The sequence below is a fragment of the Bombus pyrosoma genome, linkage group LG9 (genome assembly GCF_014825855.1).
Source record: "Bombus pyrosoma isolate SC7728 linkage group LG9, ASM1482585v1, whole genome shotgun sequence".
Classification (NCBI taxonomy): domain Eukaryota; kingdom Metazoa; phylum Arthropoda; class Insecta; order Hymenoptera; family Apidae; genus Bombus; species Bombus pyrosoma.
Window position 1 is genome coordinate 7,726,901 of NC_057778.1, and position 16,433 is coordinate 7,743,333.

General features: G+C 40.9%; 2 protein-coding genes across 6 annotated transcripts in view; one reads left to right on the plus strand and one right to left on the minus strand.

The window, feature by feature from the left end:
* LOC122570975 overlaps positions 1-16,433 on the minus strand; it is a 307,523-nt gene that overhangs the window by 179,257 nt on the left and 111,833 nt on the right. The window contains exon 3 of one of the 2 annotated variants that reach the window (XM_043734061.1): positions 1,040-1,288. The exons of the other annotated variant lie outside the window; for it this stretch is intronic. Within the exon in view, the coding sequence (XP_043589996.1) occupies positions 1,213-1,288 (76 nt within the window). The 3' untranslated portion in view covers positions 1,040-1,212. Of the gene's footprint in view, positions 1-1,039; positions 1,289-16,433 lie in introns of those variants that run through there. 2 annotated transcript variants of the gene reach the window in all.
* LOC122570968 (neuroligin-4, X-linked) overlaps positions 1-16,433 on the plus strand; it is a 261,432-nt gene that overhangs the window by 135,451 nt on the left and 109,548 nt on the right. The gene's annotated exons all lie outside the window — the stretch shown is intronic.

Here is a 16,433-nt window from a genome sequence, read left to right on the forward strand (position 1 = left end):
CAACTTTCTACGCTCGCAAGGATCCTTCGCTCGCTCTCTTTTGTCGCGCCTAACTCTGGTTCTTTCACACACATGCGCCTATACTTTCTGTCATTCAAATTACTCAAAGCACCACTTGTATTCCAGGAACTTACACCGTCACACCTTTCTTCGCTCCTATCTATGACAATCAAATACACTCTGACTTCTAATGAAGTTTCTAATAAACTTTATATTCGTTTGCACGAGTATAGAACGACTAGATAAATATTTCTAGTACCGTTTCATGCAAATCACCATCGTCAATTTTTTCCCATTCTGATACATCAGGAAGGAAACGTTAAAATAAGTTCCGGCAGAAAGTCCGACAATAGCGTTCGGTCTGGTTTCTATTATCCTTCCGTATAGGGCGGAATGAAAGAACAGGGTGCGATATTGCTACGGTCGCAACCGCTAATTTCACGAAATAAAACTAATCGCCGATATTTTCGGTGTCGCTAAGCTCTCGCGTCATGTAATTGAAATCTTTATTCGACAGTTGACAGTACCGTTAAAATTTATTGGCAAATGGAAAACCATGTCACCTCACGCAATACGTTTCACCGTAGAAGCGCTCCGTTTTTAACGTTACGTTTTCAATGTGCTGTAGCTGCTGAATGACTGACAAGCGTTCTTTTATTTATATATTTTTTTGTTGGTAGTTTCTTGCGGAGGTAAATTTTCTATTACAAGCGAAACTGTCGTGAAAGTAACGTAATAAAATAACTTGGTGAAGTGATTTCGCGACGGAAGCGATAGTAGGTTTGATTTATAGATTCTCTGATTTGCGGTATTGGGATGTTCGCTCGTTTTTCAACGGTAATTCTGTCTTCCTATAATGGGGAAATATTATACATATTTTATTGCAGTAATATGAGAATTTTATTAATACCATTTCTCGAAAAATAAAATACAACAGTTTAACGTATATATAACTAAATCGGACGAATGTATTATTCTCCGAATATGCTATTTAATTTAACAGTTCATATGGTGTTTTTGTGGAATTACTTGAATTGTGGAATTACTAGGAAGTAAACATTTAGTGATAGGTAGCTAAAATCTGTAAGCAGCAGGAAGGCGATAGCAGATTAGTAATCTGCAATTTAATTATCCCCTTCCCATACATTTATTAATCTGCAATTACGTTATTTGCGATTGCACGCGTTACACTCCATTGTGTCGCAGGACTGGTCAGATGTTCCTGTAACTGGAACAAACTTTTCTTGCGTCCGTATGCGCGGTACGCCAAAAACTGAGACTGGAACTTCTGAAAAAAGGGGAAGTTACGCTTTAATCAAGGATCTGTTTAAGTCATATCAAATTAAATTTACAGAATTGGCTTAATACCATCCCGTTTGTCCAGGGACAAAATTTCTTTCTCCAGAGTTTCAGAACATTCTCTAGAAACTAAGGAAACCTCCATGGGAATGTTTCTGGGGCTGCAGCAAGTACGGAGCGTTAGATTATACCGAGCAGCCGTCATGCATAACTCACTCGGAGGGCAACCTTTAATTTTCATAAAACCGGCCCCCTCCACGTAGTTCTTTCACACGGATGCCCAGAAGAGTCGCAAGAAGGGGGATAAAAATTTAAATTTTTTCCGTTATCTAGCCGCTATTTAGCTGCTATTAGCGTGTCGCCTGGTCTAACCGCAAGATCTTAACTCCTACCGAGAAACAAGAAAATGTTCAACCTCGGATCTCTGATCAGAGTTGATAGCGTAATGGCTTCGAAATTCGAGAGAAGAAGAGAGAGAGAGAGATAGAATGTTTCATTTTCGAAGTTAGAAGAAAGGTTTTATCTATATAACTGTAATTGAAACTGCTGTTTAACGTATTACGGTAAACACGATTAATAACAAAACGGACAGCGTTTCCGTAAAAGAACGGCGAGTGATAAATTTTCCACGTCAGAAGGGATTACGGTGGACTCTTTAAAAGACCCGCATGATCACCCTTTTATCCATGAGGGGACGGAGGTAATCTTTTAATGTAGCCCTGGAAAACTTTTTGTTACGAACTTCCAGTCCGTCGTTCTTCTTTCCCTGTGCGAAATCTTTCCTCGAACAGGCAACGACCATGAAACTGCCTGGAAAATCTTTCTTTTTTCTCGATTCACGTAGCCCCTTTATGTCTGGAAGCCCCATGGTCGGGGTGTATCAGTTTTTAATCAACGTCGCGTAGGTTTTTCTGCTTCTTTTTTCATGAAATTCCACCAAATGATCGTGCTGGTCTCATGGTGTCGTGAATTCCGGTTGGAGTGTTTTAAAAGGAATTGCGAGGATTCGAGGGTTGGATGCGTGGAGGAATTTCGAGGAAATTCCAAGAATTAGTTGGTGAATTGGCTCGTGGATAAACAACTGACTTTTAGAGACCGGAATCCAGCGAGTGTAGGGAGTTTAACGAATTACGTCCCTGTCAACGATGTCTAGTTCTTTTCCCTAGAAAATAATTACGCTTTTTCGAATTCCTCCGCCACTGACCTTGCACTAGCTTTCTTTCGCACCATTGTATCTCGATATTGTTGTACTTTTCTAGCTATTTGAACGACGTAGTACGTCACTTCAACTCGAATGGCTTTTATGATTCGTTCATCCGTCTCAGTTTCAATAAATCACTTTCCACTCTTTCAAATATTCCCAAACTGACTCGAAAAAGCCAGTGGCTAGTTCATTTTGATACACAAGGAAAGCCGGGTGCAGATTTTTACGCGGGAAATCGTACGCTGGACCGATCGATCGGTGGCTACCATATAAAGCTAAATCCCGATACGAAGTTGGTTACGGTCGAACGGCGGACCCGGAAACGCTCTTTGGGTATCGACAAAATCGTTAGTCCTGGCGTGATCCGATTTACGACGAGCAACAAATCTCTGCCGCCGCGACCGTGCGGACGTTCTCCAGGCTTTCTCGTTGATCTAGCCCTGCGCTCGTTTCACGTTATTGCCGGTCGGTGCTCGGTAACGAGGAAACGTCGCTACGTCAACCGTTTGGGCGCTCGCACGTTTTACTTGGAACACGTGCCCGGTAATCCTTCTTTCGATCGACCTCCTGCTGTCCGTGCAGCTCGAGTAAATTAGACTTAGCTCGTTTCACCATTATTAGCTTCATCATGTTCGTTATTTGACACAGTCGTTCAAGGTAGCAATATATCGGAAAATCAAGGAATCCGGAGGTGAACCGCACGAATTTTCTCGTCGAGTCTGTACAGATGTACGAGCGTAACGGGAAAACTGGAACGTTTTGATCGTGGACCGAATAACAAAGATCCCTTTAGTGGAAGAATCGAGGTTGGTGCACGCTTTTAATTAGGATTTCATGAGACCTTCTCTTTGACCGAAGGTTTGCTCTTCTATTGTCTCGAATTAGGGGTTTCGAGCTCTTTCCTTCGTTAACGTTCTCGTCGATGGCCCGAGAAAAGCGCTATGCTCACCCGTTGCTACCTTCGTTTTAGATTCTTCACCGAAGCTTTCTTTCGAACTCTGGTGGGACGTTTCTTGAAGCAGTGGGCGGGTTCTGAAAGAAATTGAAAGGCAAGACACATTTTCTACTCGACCTGGCATTTGATTCTGTTTCGTTCCTTCCTCTTCCACTTTCCTTTCTTTCTTCGTTTTTCCTTTTTTTCTTTATCTTACTTGAGGTATCCTCCTACACAGTTCGTTGGATCGTGATTTTAATGCTTCTCTGCAGAGGGACGGTATTCCTGGATGTAAAGAAGGAAAACGAGCCGAAGAACTGAAGTGTAAAGCACAGGTTTAATTCGGCCTAACCCTCTGATCTTGATTTCGAATATCCCCTTTGTCAAGGCTCAACAGACCGTAACTTTCTACGTTAAACTTTCTCTTAAACCTTCTCTGAGAAGATAGCGAGAAAGAATCCTCGGTGTATACATAAATCTAACTTCTCTTTGAAAGAAACGGGAATTTTCCGAATTGTCTCCCAATAATAGTGAAAATGCTGCCGGGACGAGACAATTAAGCCTGTACAGGCAATTACAGCAAAGTTCTCGCAGAAATGTTCGAAAACTTCAGCATCCTTTCGTACCTTCAACTCTGGCTGATAAGTTCGTGGCACGGTTACTGCTGGAGGACAAAAGTAACCGCGCAAAAGAAAGCAAACGAAACAGTTCTCTCGTTTTTATACCATTGTCACGGCTTCCTTTCGATCTCTTTCTCCCCGCGAGCATGACTTCTTCTGTGCATTGTCTTTCCATGCTCCTCGTTGAAACCGAGCTTCTTCTTCCAGCCCCATGTTCTTGCTCACCTGCCTCTCACTTGTGAACTTGTCACTTCTGCTGTTCCTTTCGTGCATTGTTCCTGTTCAGAAACTTTTTACGATTTTCATAGATGTTGGCATCGAAAGATCACGAAAGTCATAAAAAACAAGACCGAAAGTAAGACAGGTCATACCATTTCTTGTACTATATTTCGAACTCTAGGACTGGAAAATTACAAGGGCAAATCTAGAATCATTTATAAGTTTAACGCAGCAAACTAGTAAACATTAAACTATTAAACTAAACTAAACTATTAAAAATCATTGATCGCGACTTTGAAACAGATTTGAAGTAATTTGGATCGTTTCTTCCCCCAGAGTTCTATCAACATTGATTCTCAAAAAGCTTTTATCTTGTTCACATCGGAATCCATCCCGTCTAATCTGGACTTGGTAGTTACAATGGCGCTATAAAGGGAGCAATAGATTAACGTAAACGAAGAGATATCCTCGAGGAAAATGGGTGAAAAGCGAAGAGGAACGTTCTGAAGTTTCGTTAGTAGGACACGTGGCTCGTTTTCAGTTTCTTCGAGGTTGGACGCACTCAAGGGCGTTGAAAAGCACACGCCTGTCGTAAGGTGGCCGCTTGTATCTCAGGGTTAAGTTGAAATCAGTGTTTAGTGCTTTTAAGTCAGTCAAGTTCCCCTCGTCTTCCTTTCACCTTAGTATTTTTGCTTTTACACCGTCTATACACTGCTCGTTACCCGGCTTTATTATTCTTTATTTCCGACTGGACTCTTTCAAACTATGTCCCTAACATTTTTCGTACTTCCGTCTAGCTTTGTCGCGAGAGCATTCTTTTAGATCAGGACGATTCTTTCGTTCTCTGTTTGCCGTGTCTGGCACGGTACAATGTATCGTATCAATCTGCTTTCAAATTCTTTCAGATTTAACTTGATTTAACGAATTGTCCGAGGAAACTCTGCAAACTAGATAAATCACGACAATCGTACGGGAATATCGGAAGATAGGAAAAGAACAGATTATCTTAGAGAACCTAGGAAAATTCGATTATTCTGTAGTTCAGGAGTCACGCGTTTGTTTCTTCGAAATAAAGTTCTATTCTCCGTTTCAGCCTCTCTCGTCTGTCTCAGTTTTCATTTTCGCAACGAGCAAGTCCTACCGTTCTCGTCTTTATCATTATTCGCACTGACGCGTCTCCATGAAACTCGATCCTTTTCAGGCCATTCTTCGTCCGCATGGCTTTTTACGTCCGCTGCTCTGTCTCCTTTTCCTTCTGTCTCGTCCCCTTTCGACAGAAGTTGCATCCTCTACACCGATACGAACAAACGAATCTTTGTTTTTGACAGTTCGCCAAGCGAAGGCAAACGCGCGCGACGAGCTCGCGAGCACAACGCTTCAGTGACGACTCGACGTTCCTTCCCAAGAATAGAACAATAAGCGAGAACGAGGGTAGTCTCTGATGCGATTTACTTGGCAGAAAGAAGGAAATAGTCGCGCAATCAGACCAACGTAGTACCGATTGTCACGCTTTGATTATTGGACCGCGAGTTTCGCAAATATAACGTGATTTCTTTCTTTAACGAACTATTCAAAGATATTTTTCATTATACAAGAGGAACAATGTATTCGTGACCGCATATTATTCCGCGAATTATTTCCAGGCTCTCCAAAACTTCTAAAATTGTCAGGGAATCCGTGCTCTCCGACACTTGAAAAATTCTCTTAAGTCTGCAACAGTGGATTCGTAAAACGGAACAGCAGATTGGAAAGTATGGGATGAAAATTTAACAAAACGAGGCTGGAAACAAACCTATTGAATTCAGCCGTGCTTTTCGCAGGGAATCGCGAGCCTTCGTGCGATACACGCGTGGAATTCAAAACGTTTTCGAATCTGAAGCGGGTCGGATTCCGGCAGAAAAAGAGTGCAGGCGCTAGATACGAATGCTTGAAACAATTATTGCAGCCCGTACAATAAACAATTGTGCCCGTAATCGAAACGATGGTATATGCTAGGCCTCGATGAAGCGGCTCGATTGTTTGCATCGCATATCTCAAAGTTAAAACGATGGAACAAAAGCAGCGATGAGGGTGGAGAGGAAAGAAAAAGGGCAGCGCGTGCGCGACATAAAAGGCAGCTGCATGGTAACGTTCTATTTTCGTACGTTTCGTCACGCATTTAGCTTCGAAACAATTAGGATACCAAAGCGGCAATCTCTGCAGATGATTACACGGAACATTATCCATCGTCTGTTTGCACAACGCAATAGTCATTCTGTTTGAAGAACGATATTAAAGAATCTTAAGTAGATATGCGCTTTTATTCGGTCTGTGTTTGCAGTAGCGCATAGCCACGCTGAGCGTAATCGTATAAAACGACGGAAAATGGTAAGAATCCTGATATGCGATCGGGAAAATAAGCCAAGTAGGCTGTAATTCCGGATTAACACCGTCCAGATCCCTGGGCCAGATGACTCGATTATGAACTCGCAAGTATTCCGCGGATTATCAGTGTAATGCAAGCTGGTCCAACTAGCAATACGCTTATGGAAAGCCGCAGAGTCTTGCCTCTCCAAGCTGGTATTACATTCAAGACAGCAAATTGCTACGTATGTTTGTCAAACTTCAACCGAGATGTACCGAAATGTGCTGACGGACAATCGATTTCCAGTTGAATTTTGTTGATAAGGTAACGTTTGCGAGTGGAGAAACTCTCTTCTGATATGAAATTTACGTCTAATTTGCGTACATATGAATTATCTACGAAGAAATTGTGCTTTCCATGTATGCAAACGAGGAAACTAAAAATACATGGAAATTAAACAGGTATGAAACTGTTGTAGCAAACTGTTTAATAATGTAAAGTAAAACAGTTCGATATTTTGTTTGTGTATTCAGTGTTACGTAATATCTGATCCATATCCGATGGAGAGAAGCGGCGTGGAGAATTCCGTAATTGTAAGATATCCAGCGCCACGTTAATTTCTTTCGAGGAATTGATCTCGGACAACTTGAAACAGAAGATTATCCGTAATTCTGTTTGCGTCTTATATATTAAGGAAAATTAAACGGACTATGCGAAATAAAATTGCAAGCAGGATACAGCATGATGAATGAAATGCAAAAAGCACCGATGGATAATTTACCGAGGGAAAAGAGAGATGAGTTTTAAACGAGCGGGGAATAAATCTCATTCTGTTTTTCTCGGTGTTTTTGTACGTGTGGATAATTGCCGCCATGAATGCCCGATGGCTTAAAATTAATGGCATTCCAGTTAAGTAAAATCTGACATAATTTCTCTCCTACGATTATTTCTCTTTGTCTTCGGTTCGGTTGCGAAACTTTATAATTTTCGCGGGACAATAACGCAAAAATTGAATCATAACTATTTTGCGTAATAAAAGTTTCGAAATTTAAGAGAAAATTAAGTCATACAGATCTTTGCAGCCACGTTTTGTATTAACGATTGTTTAACTCTTTAAATATTGTTGACCAGCTGCAGAGGCGAACGCAACTATTACACTTTCATTTACATTTCAGGTGGACGCGATCGTAATTGAAATGTGTTCGTTATCGAGCGTTTCATCGATTTGCCGAGATATGTTATGGCTCGCGTTAATCAAATATCGGGTTCTATGGCGTCGTAGTTAGGGAAATTCTGTCGATGGAGTCGAAGGATGTAGTTCGCAACGGCGTGAATTCGATGCTTTCATCGTCACAAGGATAGTCGAATAAAATTGAGAAATTGATCAACCTCTACCCTTCGAAACGATTTCCCTGCGTCGAAGAAACTCAGACAATATCGCTTTCTTTAACCACAATAAAGAACATTGTATACGTGGAAACGTACTTTGCCACGATCAGAATATATGCTGATGAAACACGTCTGCCTTCAGAACTTTGATCAAAGGAATTCAGCCGAATTTTAGTCCATAAAGATAACGGACAATCGTGAACGATGGGACTTTATACGAAATACGAAAAGGGAGAATCGGAAATGGAAGAAAGGAGCCTCGATAAATAATTCAGTAATCAATTTACAGAACTTTCCCGGTACAAATTTGCATTCGTTGGCTGGTCCGCTGATTTCATTTCGCGCCACGGCTGTTTTGATTGCGAGCGCCACTTTTTATTCGCGGCTGTCGTCTCGTTGCCCCTATTTATTTGCTGCAGCCCTCGATTGCCAACGCCTGGACGGACTGCTTCGTCTTATTTGTCATTCTGCGCACGAAACTCTCTCTTTCTCTCGCTGTCGCTCTGTCTTGTCGCGTTTTTGCCTGTAATCCGCCTTGACCAAAGGAATTTTTCAGCGTCTGCTCGCTGGAATTGCTCGCTAGGAAGTTTTGGACAAGCGCGTTTAACGAGCTCCGTTCGCTGTTACACGGTTTTAGCGGCCCTTGCGCTTTGCCCAGGCCCGTTTGACCAGTGGCAAGTTATACTACTGAAACGTAGGACGAAGTGTTACTAATGACTTCTGGATGAATGTTTTTCCTCGGCTTAATTTTTACGCGCTTAATGCGCAATTCATGCATATAGAAAGCTATTCTCTCTTGCAGTATTTAATTTATTTACTTATATAATATTCAGAAGGTGGAGATACGTTGATGAGCAAATTATTTCCAAATATTTCAAGCCGAAAAAGAATGCGTGCCGTAAAAGGGGAGAACATGTCACCCCATCATCGCAATAACATATTTACGGGTCTCGAGGGCGAGGCGTTAGGTAATAAAACCCTCTCATATGCCATCTCTTTGCATGTGCATGATCTCGTCTGAAACTCATAAATCGTATATATCTATAGCTATATGCGTTATATTCTCCTCATAAAATGGTACGTTGCACCCGGTGAAGAATCGGGAATCGTCCAAATTCGAACGTTTATGGCATTATTTTATGCACAACTGCATTACGCGAACACCATGTGGTTAAAATTCCGTCAAAATTTCTCATGAAATCGCGAGGAGAAATGCGGAGACGTAACGTAATACGTCGCGTACTTGGCGGGACCGATAATTACTTTTAACTCCATTAACACTGTAACGTCGATGTTAGAATAAAGCAAAGCCAAGCTAACGCTATTTCCCATGCTATGTTCCAATGGAGTTTGCGGCGTCGATCGAGAGAGTACATGCCGCCAACCGTGTAATTTCGTGAAACTTACTCCACCTTTTATGCCAGAAATAAATGTCTTCGTTCCACCGATTGTCTTTGCCTCGTTAACTATTAATCTATCTATTCCTTTGATTTCTACGAAAGATTAGCTAACATCGGTCCACAGGAGATTATCGTTTCGATCGATTCCTCTTTAGTCTCTGACCATTAATGCTTCTACGTTTTTCTTTTTTCCGGTTGATTTAGGTCCGAAACAAAAGCTTTCGACTCGCATTAAGCCCTGTGACCAGCGGGTTCTGCCGTTCCCGCACGTTTTAATTATTCCGCTCGGCCTTTATTCTCAGCCATTATCAATTCTCTGTCGATGAATCAGTTCCAACGTTGCTTTCGTCGAATTATTCTTGGACGCGATTCGTTACGATACAGAATGGAACAGCCTTGTCACGCGTACCCATGTACATATATACGTTTCCAACAATATCTGTCAAAACTTTGTACCTCGTAGCTGAAAAAGTAGAATGGATTGTGCCGGACTATCGAGTGATCGTAGATTGAAGTCAAATAATTTGAAACAGATCGTACATGGAAATATTATTTTAAAATAATTTTAAAATACGTCTGCAATTTTAGTTCTCTGTTTCCTCTTATTTTTTCTTATTCTCTTATTTTCTTGGCAAACAGAAACTTATTTGCATGACAATTTTTGTATACTCGAGACGTATATAAGCATATATGCATTACTCCGTGTATTTTTATGCAGTTTACATTCATTACAGTATCGTGTAATTTTAGACGACACTTCTTTAAAAGAAACACACGCGCACATTAAAAATGGCAACTGAAGAAGACAAGGGAACTTCCTAGAGAAAACGTTATTTAGAAATACTTGACCACTTCGTCAAACGCTTGACGTTCCAATCGAAACTTTTGACCGATACTGTATAACGTCATATTCACAATTGTTTGTCTCAATACGAACGAGGATTAGTTTAATTAATATTTGCTCGTTATTGGTTCTCGTTGCATCGCTTTTATCCGACGACTTTTCCTGTTGGCGAACGTTTGTACGTTCGTCACCCTCGCTGAATCTCCTCGTAATGAATATTAAAGCTTTGTACGCGTTTCAGGTTAAATAGCGATTATCTCTTTCCAGTGAGGGTATGAACGAAACGCTTTTAATCTTTCTTCGTGCTCTTCTTTATCTCTTTACATTTCGTGTCTCTTGTCTTTATAGCGAATGAAAGTTCATTCACATTCCAGAATTTTCGCAATAACTTAAAACGTTTTATGTAGCAAATGAATAACGCCTTTGTGGATGGATCATTACGTAACAATTTCTATTCTGCGTGATTTATATATCTACTTCGACGTCAAATATTCACTTGCCAATTATATTCGTTATAAATTGAACATCTTCTTTAACGAAAAGATTATTCAGCATCCTGTTAAAAAGGAGAAGGAATTATCATAGACTACGAAAACAAGAGACCTTTCTGCCATCGTAATCTAAATTGTAGCAAACCAGTCGAACACTCGATTTGTTGACCAGCAAGCTCTTTGGTGAACCACGTACAACGACGAAGAAGTAGCAGTTTCGCTTGTCTAGCCTGGCAGAGATATAGTAGCTTCTGTTTGAAGTCACACTCGACAATCTTTCCGCCATAATTCCATTTTATCGTGGAGAAAGGACGAGGCAGGAAGAGAACAGTCGAAGCATCGTCCTAGTTGGCTAACAGGAGACTTCCAGCGAACCTCTGTAAGCAAAGAATTGTCTGAAAGCTCAACAATACTCGATCTTATCGCGTCCCTCTTTCTATCGAAAGAACGGCCACGAGAAGAACACTCTAGCGGTTTTCCTTTGGAGCGGGCGGTTTTCCTTTTTTCAGCGCGATTGTCCTCGTGCCATCGGACATTGATTTTTTCACGATTATAAAAAATATACGTAGAGACTCGAGTAGTTTGAGTAAAATGTTTTTGAGAAACGACGAACGTACTTCTTCCGCGAAGTTTATTGATAAGTTTCTGCTGTAACAATTAAATTAAATGTATCGTAAAGCTGGGTAGAAGAGAATTGTTTTAGGAAGTTAACAAGGCCGGCTTTTGGTCCCGACGTCGAAGTCTGGCATTGTGTTAATACGAGTATAATCAATTCTGGTCATCTACATCGATCTTGACTAATTAACTTTGGAATAGTCGACTAGGAGCAGTTCGAGAGTCGAGTAAAATTCGAAATCGATTTTGCGAGGTCGATTAGGAATTAATTACCAACCTTGTACTATGTAGGAGCCATTTTCTATTGTACCGTGTATTTTAATGAGCCGTGCGTACTTGCACTGCGGAAATTGTTCATAACCCACTTTTTGTTCTTTAATTGAACCTTCAGAACCAAAAGACCGGACCAATTTATCCACCATTCTCTACACGTTATGTTAATGAAATCTGGACATAAAAAAGATTCAAAAACAATTATTCTTATTCTATTCATTAAATAGTCAAAGGGATGTACATCGTCTAAGGTTGACACGAAGAAGGCATTTGTTTTATGACAGCCTAAAACGATGAAGAATACGAGCAGTATTTTTCCTTTGCGCCCACGTTAGTACGTGACGCTTTTAGTTAAGACCTTGACGAGGTTAAGTCCCCTATAAAACCAGCGGCAAGGTGGTTTTCTAAGCTGGAGACGCAAGTTGTATGCCTTAGCGATCCTTGTTGTCCTTCGCTGTCCCTCGTCGTCGTTTCTTCCCAAATTTCGTTCTCTCTCTCTCTCTCTCTCTCTACCGCATTTCTTCCTTAGCACGCAGAAGAAATAACGTGAAAGTGTTTCAAACACACAAGGCGGCTTGAAGCGAGGAAGGCTGGTATTGCCTGGTGATTTATCGAAATTGCTCGCAGTTCCAAAGTGAATTACAGTCGAAGCACGCAGTTTTCGAATAATTCTGCCGTGCATTTTCTTGCAACGCTGTGTTCAGAAAAATCGCCTTCAAAACTTTAGTTATTCATCCAAATTATTCATGATATATGAGTAGAATGACAAAAGTAACAAGAGATTCTGCGTTTATTTAACACCTACTATAGTTATGCTGGTAACTATAGTCACCATCATGCAATGTGGTAATGTAAGCTAACCAGATTAGATGGAACGTATCTAAACTGTAATTACAAAGTTAATTAAAAGCGACCACACATTTTAACACACCGATCCTCAGCGATCGTAGTTTAAGCTCAAAGATGATGAGAATAACTTAATCTCTACGACGTTGAAACCATCGAATTGTTAATCTCGTATACAAATATGTATTAACAGAGGACATTGCTGGTGTCGCTCTTCTGCTATCGAAGACTGAAGAATGATGTCATTCGTCGATTTGTATTAAGATATATATATAGACGTAATCTCGTTTGAAAGCGCAATTTTCAAGCACGAAACTTTTACCCGGATTAAAAGGAACTCGTACGCGAGGCGTTTGCCAATAAGTGGACTTGAAAGTCATAAAAATAACCAATCGAATGTGCATAGAAAGTCCATAACGGTGAAACAGAGAGAAACGCGACCACTTTGAGCAAAAAAAATTTAACAAACCGCTGACCGGACGATAAATCGATATCCACACCTTACCCATTTTTTTGTCTACCTTTTGAGTGTTCTCTTGGAGGTGCAGTTTCGCGGTTTCATGGCATTGAAAGTCAGCTAATTGATTTATCGTCCACGATGTTACCGTGCCATATCTCTGTGTGTATGAGCGGGCGCACTTTCCTGCATCTATAGGGAACGCATCGATGCCTGAACGGTTACCGAGTAATCGAGCATAAAAACGTAACAATCCAATGGAATTGAACTTCTATTGGAATTACGACTGTTGCCTGACGCTCCCATGGGTGCGTTCCTGTTAGAAAAAAAAAAAAAGAGAAAAAAAGAAGACACAGCAGACAATTTACACCGCGAGAACGAATCTTGCCAGCCCACCATCTGATGCCCAGTTATTGCGCCACGGCTTTAATAAAATGTCACGTGGGAAATTCTCGTTGACCATTCGATTTCATATTTTGTTTTCAAGTTCCTCCAAAAGACTTTAATTTAAAAATGCTGTGAAATCTTCCAGTCGCAGTATCAAGGAGAAAGAAAAAAATCGAAAATCCGAACTTTATTTCGTACTTCAGCCTTCGCTTCTTCCGTCTGTATCTCGAAAATTAATCACCGACTATTGAAAATTATGCTATAACAATGTCTGACGATATCGAGGTATAGGAAGATCGGGGTCTCGGAGTACAAAAGAATCCTATTACTTGAGCTATCATTATCTTACTTCAGCATGCTCTCGAAGAAAAAGCCTTTCATCTAGTCATTACTTATTGAACACTCTTTTCTCCTACGTACCTGTCAAAACCTTCCAACGATAAGAAAATCGAAGATTCATGCTCATAAAAAGCAGCCTTTCCTGTTCCCATCAAAATTCACGACCACGATTTACAAACATTCGCGAAATTGCTTAATGACAAGGAAAACCGAAGAAACTTGTAATTAGAAGTGGATTATTAGCCAAACTCTGTTTAATCCTAGCGCGTGAACACGCTGAATCACCGATTTCCGTCGCTCGTTGCAACGCGGAACGCTACGAATCAAGAGGAGAACGGCTTAACTCGCTTAAACACAGAGAAACGAAGTTGAGAGGAGGCAGCACGAGCACGCCTCCAGCGGATTCGGGCCGATGGCCGCCTTACGGCTCGCTCTGCGGGACATTTAACAAGCGAAGAGAGGCGCACGTAGCGGTTAGGCGGATTCGGATTTAGCCAGCTGCGGCGTTCCACGCGCATAAGCCCGGCCAAGCCTGAGGTTTGGCACTCGAAACGTGCCTTGGCAATCCGGCCACCCGTGTGCGTTCCTTCCGTTTCATTGTCACAGCGAAACTTTCCTCGTTCGCGTTACAACATTTCTGTTCTTGAATTTTTTTCGAAACACTGCTGTTTTAACCCTTTATTATTTTATCGTTTCTTTAAAAGCACCTCGGATTCCTCTGCGCAATTGTCAAAGTTAAGCGAGATACAATAGAATTTTCTAGTGCAAATTCTTACCCACCTTTGTCCTCTAACGATACAAAGGATCGTAAAGGATTGTAAAAGAAACATTGATAGTTCGATAATACTGGTAGTTGATAATATTAACTTCCTTCGAACACCACGGCTCGCGTATTTGATATTACACGCAAGAACGCCGCGGTCGATTAAGAGTTTTGCATCGTTTTACATCAGATCAACTATTTTAATTAATGTTCGTCGTCATCGTACAGAGCCTAAAGTTCTCTTTTTCGAACCAAGACGTTTCGTAGTTTTATTTTTCAAGTTCCCTTTCCCGAGTATTGTTCGCATTCGAATGGTTGAAACACGATTTAAAAAATTTGGAACGTCCGCTGACATCGAAACTACGATGCTGAGTAAAGTTTTTAGCAACGATAGTTCTCCGAGGAAGAAGGCATCAGCCGGTATACAAGTGTTGAACAAAGTTAAACAAAGTATCAAGAAATTCACCGGAAGCGATGCTTCCAACAGAGTGCAACCAGTGGGATACATGGAGGGCGGAACAATTGACAGTTGCCAGAAGGTGTGTTTTCCGAGTTTGCGGAATAAATTTTAGTGAGGGAAGCATTAGAAACAACAGACTAGTTAGATAGATTTGTATGAAACCAGCTGCGACTTCTCACGCGTGTAAGATTCCACGCAGACGTAGCTGAGATCGAACACTCTCAGTTTGTCTCAGATATGCAAGTTCTGTTGCATAATATTGTCCAATTTTATATTGTCAACATACATACTGAATCTGAACGTGCAAATTTTCTTCCAAGTTAACAAATATCTGGAGATTCGTAGATGAGAAATGAATGAAACGAAAGAACAATATCATAGCCTTTTTATTCCTCGATAATCTTTTAAAACGAATTTCGAACGCCTTGATCGATCACAAATCCAATTTTTTCGATCGAGTCATTTTTTCTCCAATTATCCGTAAAACGTATTCGACCAGACACGAACCTGTAAATATTTAATCGCATTATCCGTATTTCCATATTACTAGAAGCCTGTTATCTAACTATCGTTACCCACACTAGCACGCATTGTAATTGGCATCGTCCCGCGGTACCGATGAACAATTTAATAATCGAAAGCGTTGTAACAGAAAAGCTGTCTGTTACAGATATCGATGCGTGATCGCGTGTATCATCGATAGCGATTCGCTGCCTTCAGGCCAAGTCACTAACCACCCGTTCTCTTTGTGCGATCGTTTTTTGCCAATGCTCCGCTTTCGAAACGAAAATATCTCGTGATTAAAATACCTGTGAAAATATTTTACGCGTAATTGTGATTCAATGGTTAAATTAAAAGCTAAGACCGAATAATTTTTGGACGAAACCGGGTAAAAGCTCGTATAAATAAAAGAGAAGAGACACACGTAGAGAGGCAAATAGATGGCGGAAATATAACGTGGATTTGTGCATCGGTGTAGCTTCAATTAAATTTCGAACGATTCCAATATCCGCTACGGCTGCTGGGAAGAGGAAAAAGAAAAGAAAGGCGAGCGTGCGAGAGAAAATAAAGAAAGCACGACGAACCCGAAACAATTTAGCGGGGCAAACGGCCATTGGTTGCTGCCATTAAACGATTTTCGATTACGCACGTACGTACGAATATGGCCCGGTGTTGGTGCATAACGGATGCATGTAATTACGAATCGAGCTTTACTACTTGCTTAACTTAAATTACGCGACCTCGATTAAGTGAGACTCTGCCTGGTCGCGGTCGGCTTGCCAAGTTTCACCCCTTTGGTAAACCACACTGTCGGCCCTGTATCAAAAACTGATCGTTTATAGTACGTTTTTGTTTCGCGTCCTTTGACATATCTGTTGCAGCTGAAAATGCTTTAACGGGTCTAGTAAAAAGCAAGTGAACCAATTAATAACCGACAAAATGGTTATTCTTATATGTATATTAGCATTCTTTTTCATTAGAATAATTCTATCATCGATAATTTTAACATACTCGAATTGAACGGATCTTTTATCCCTTTCTTGCAAAG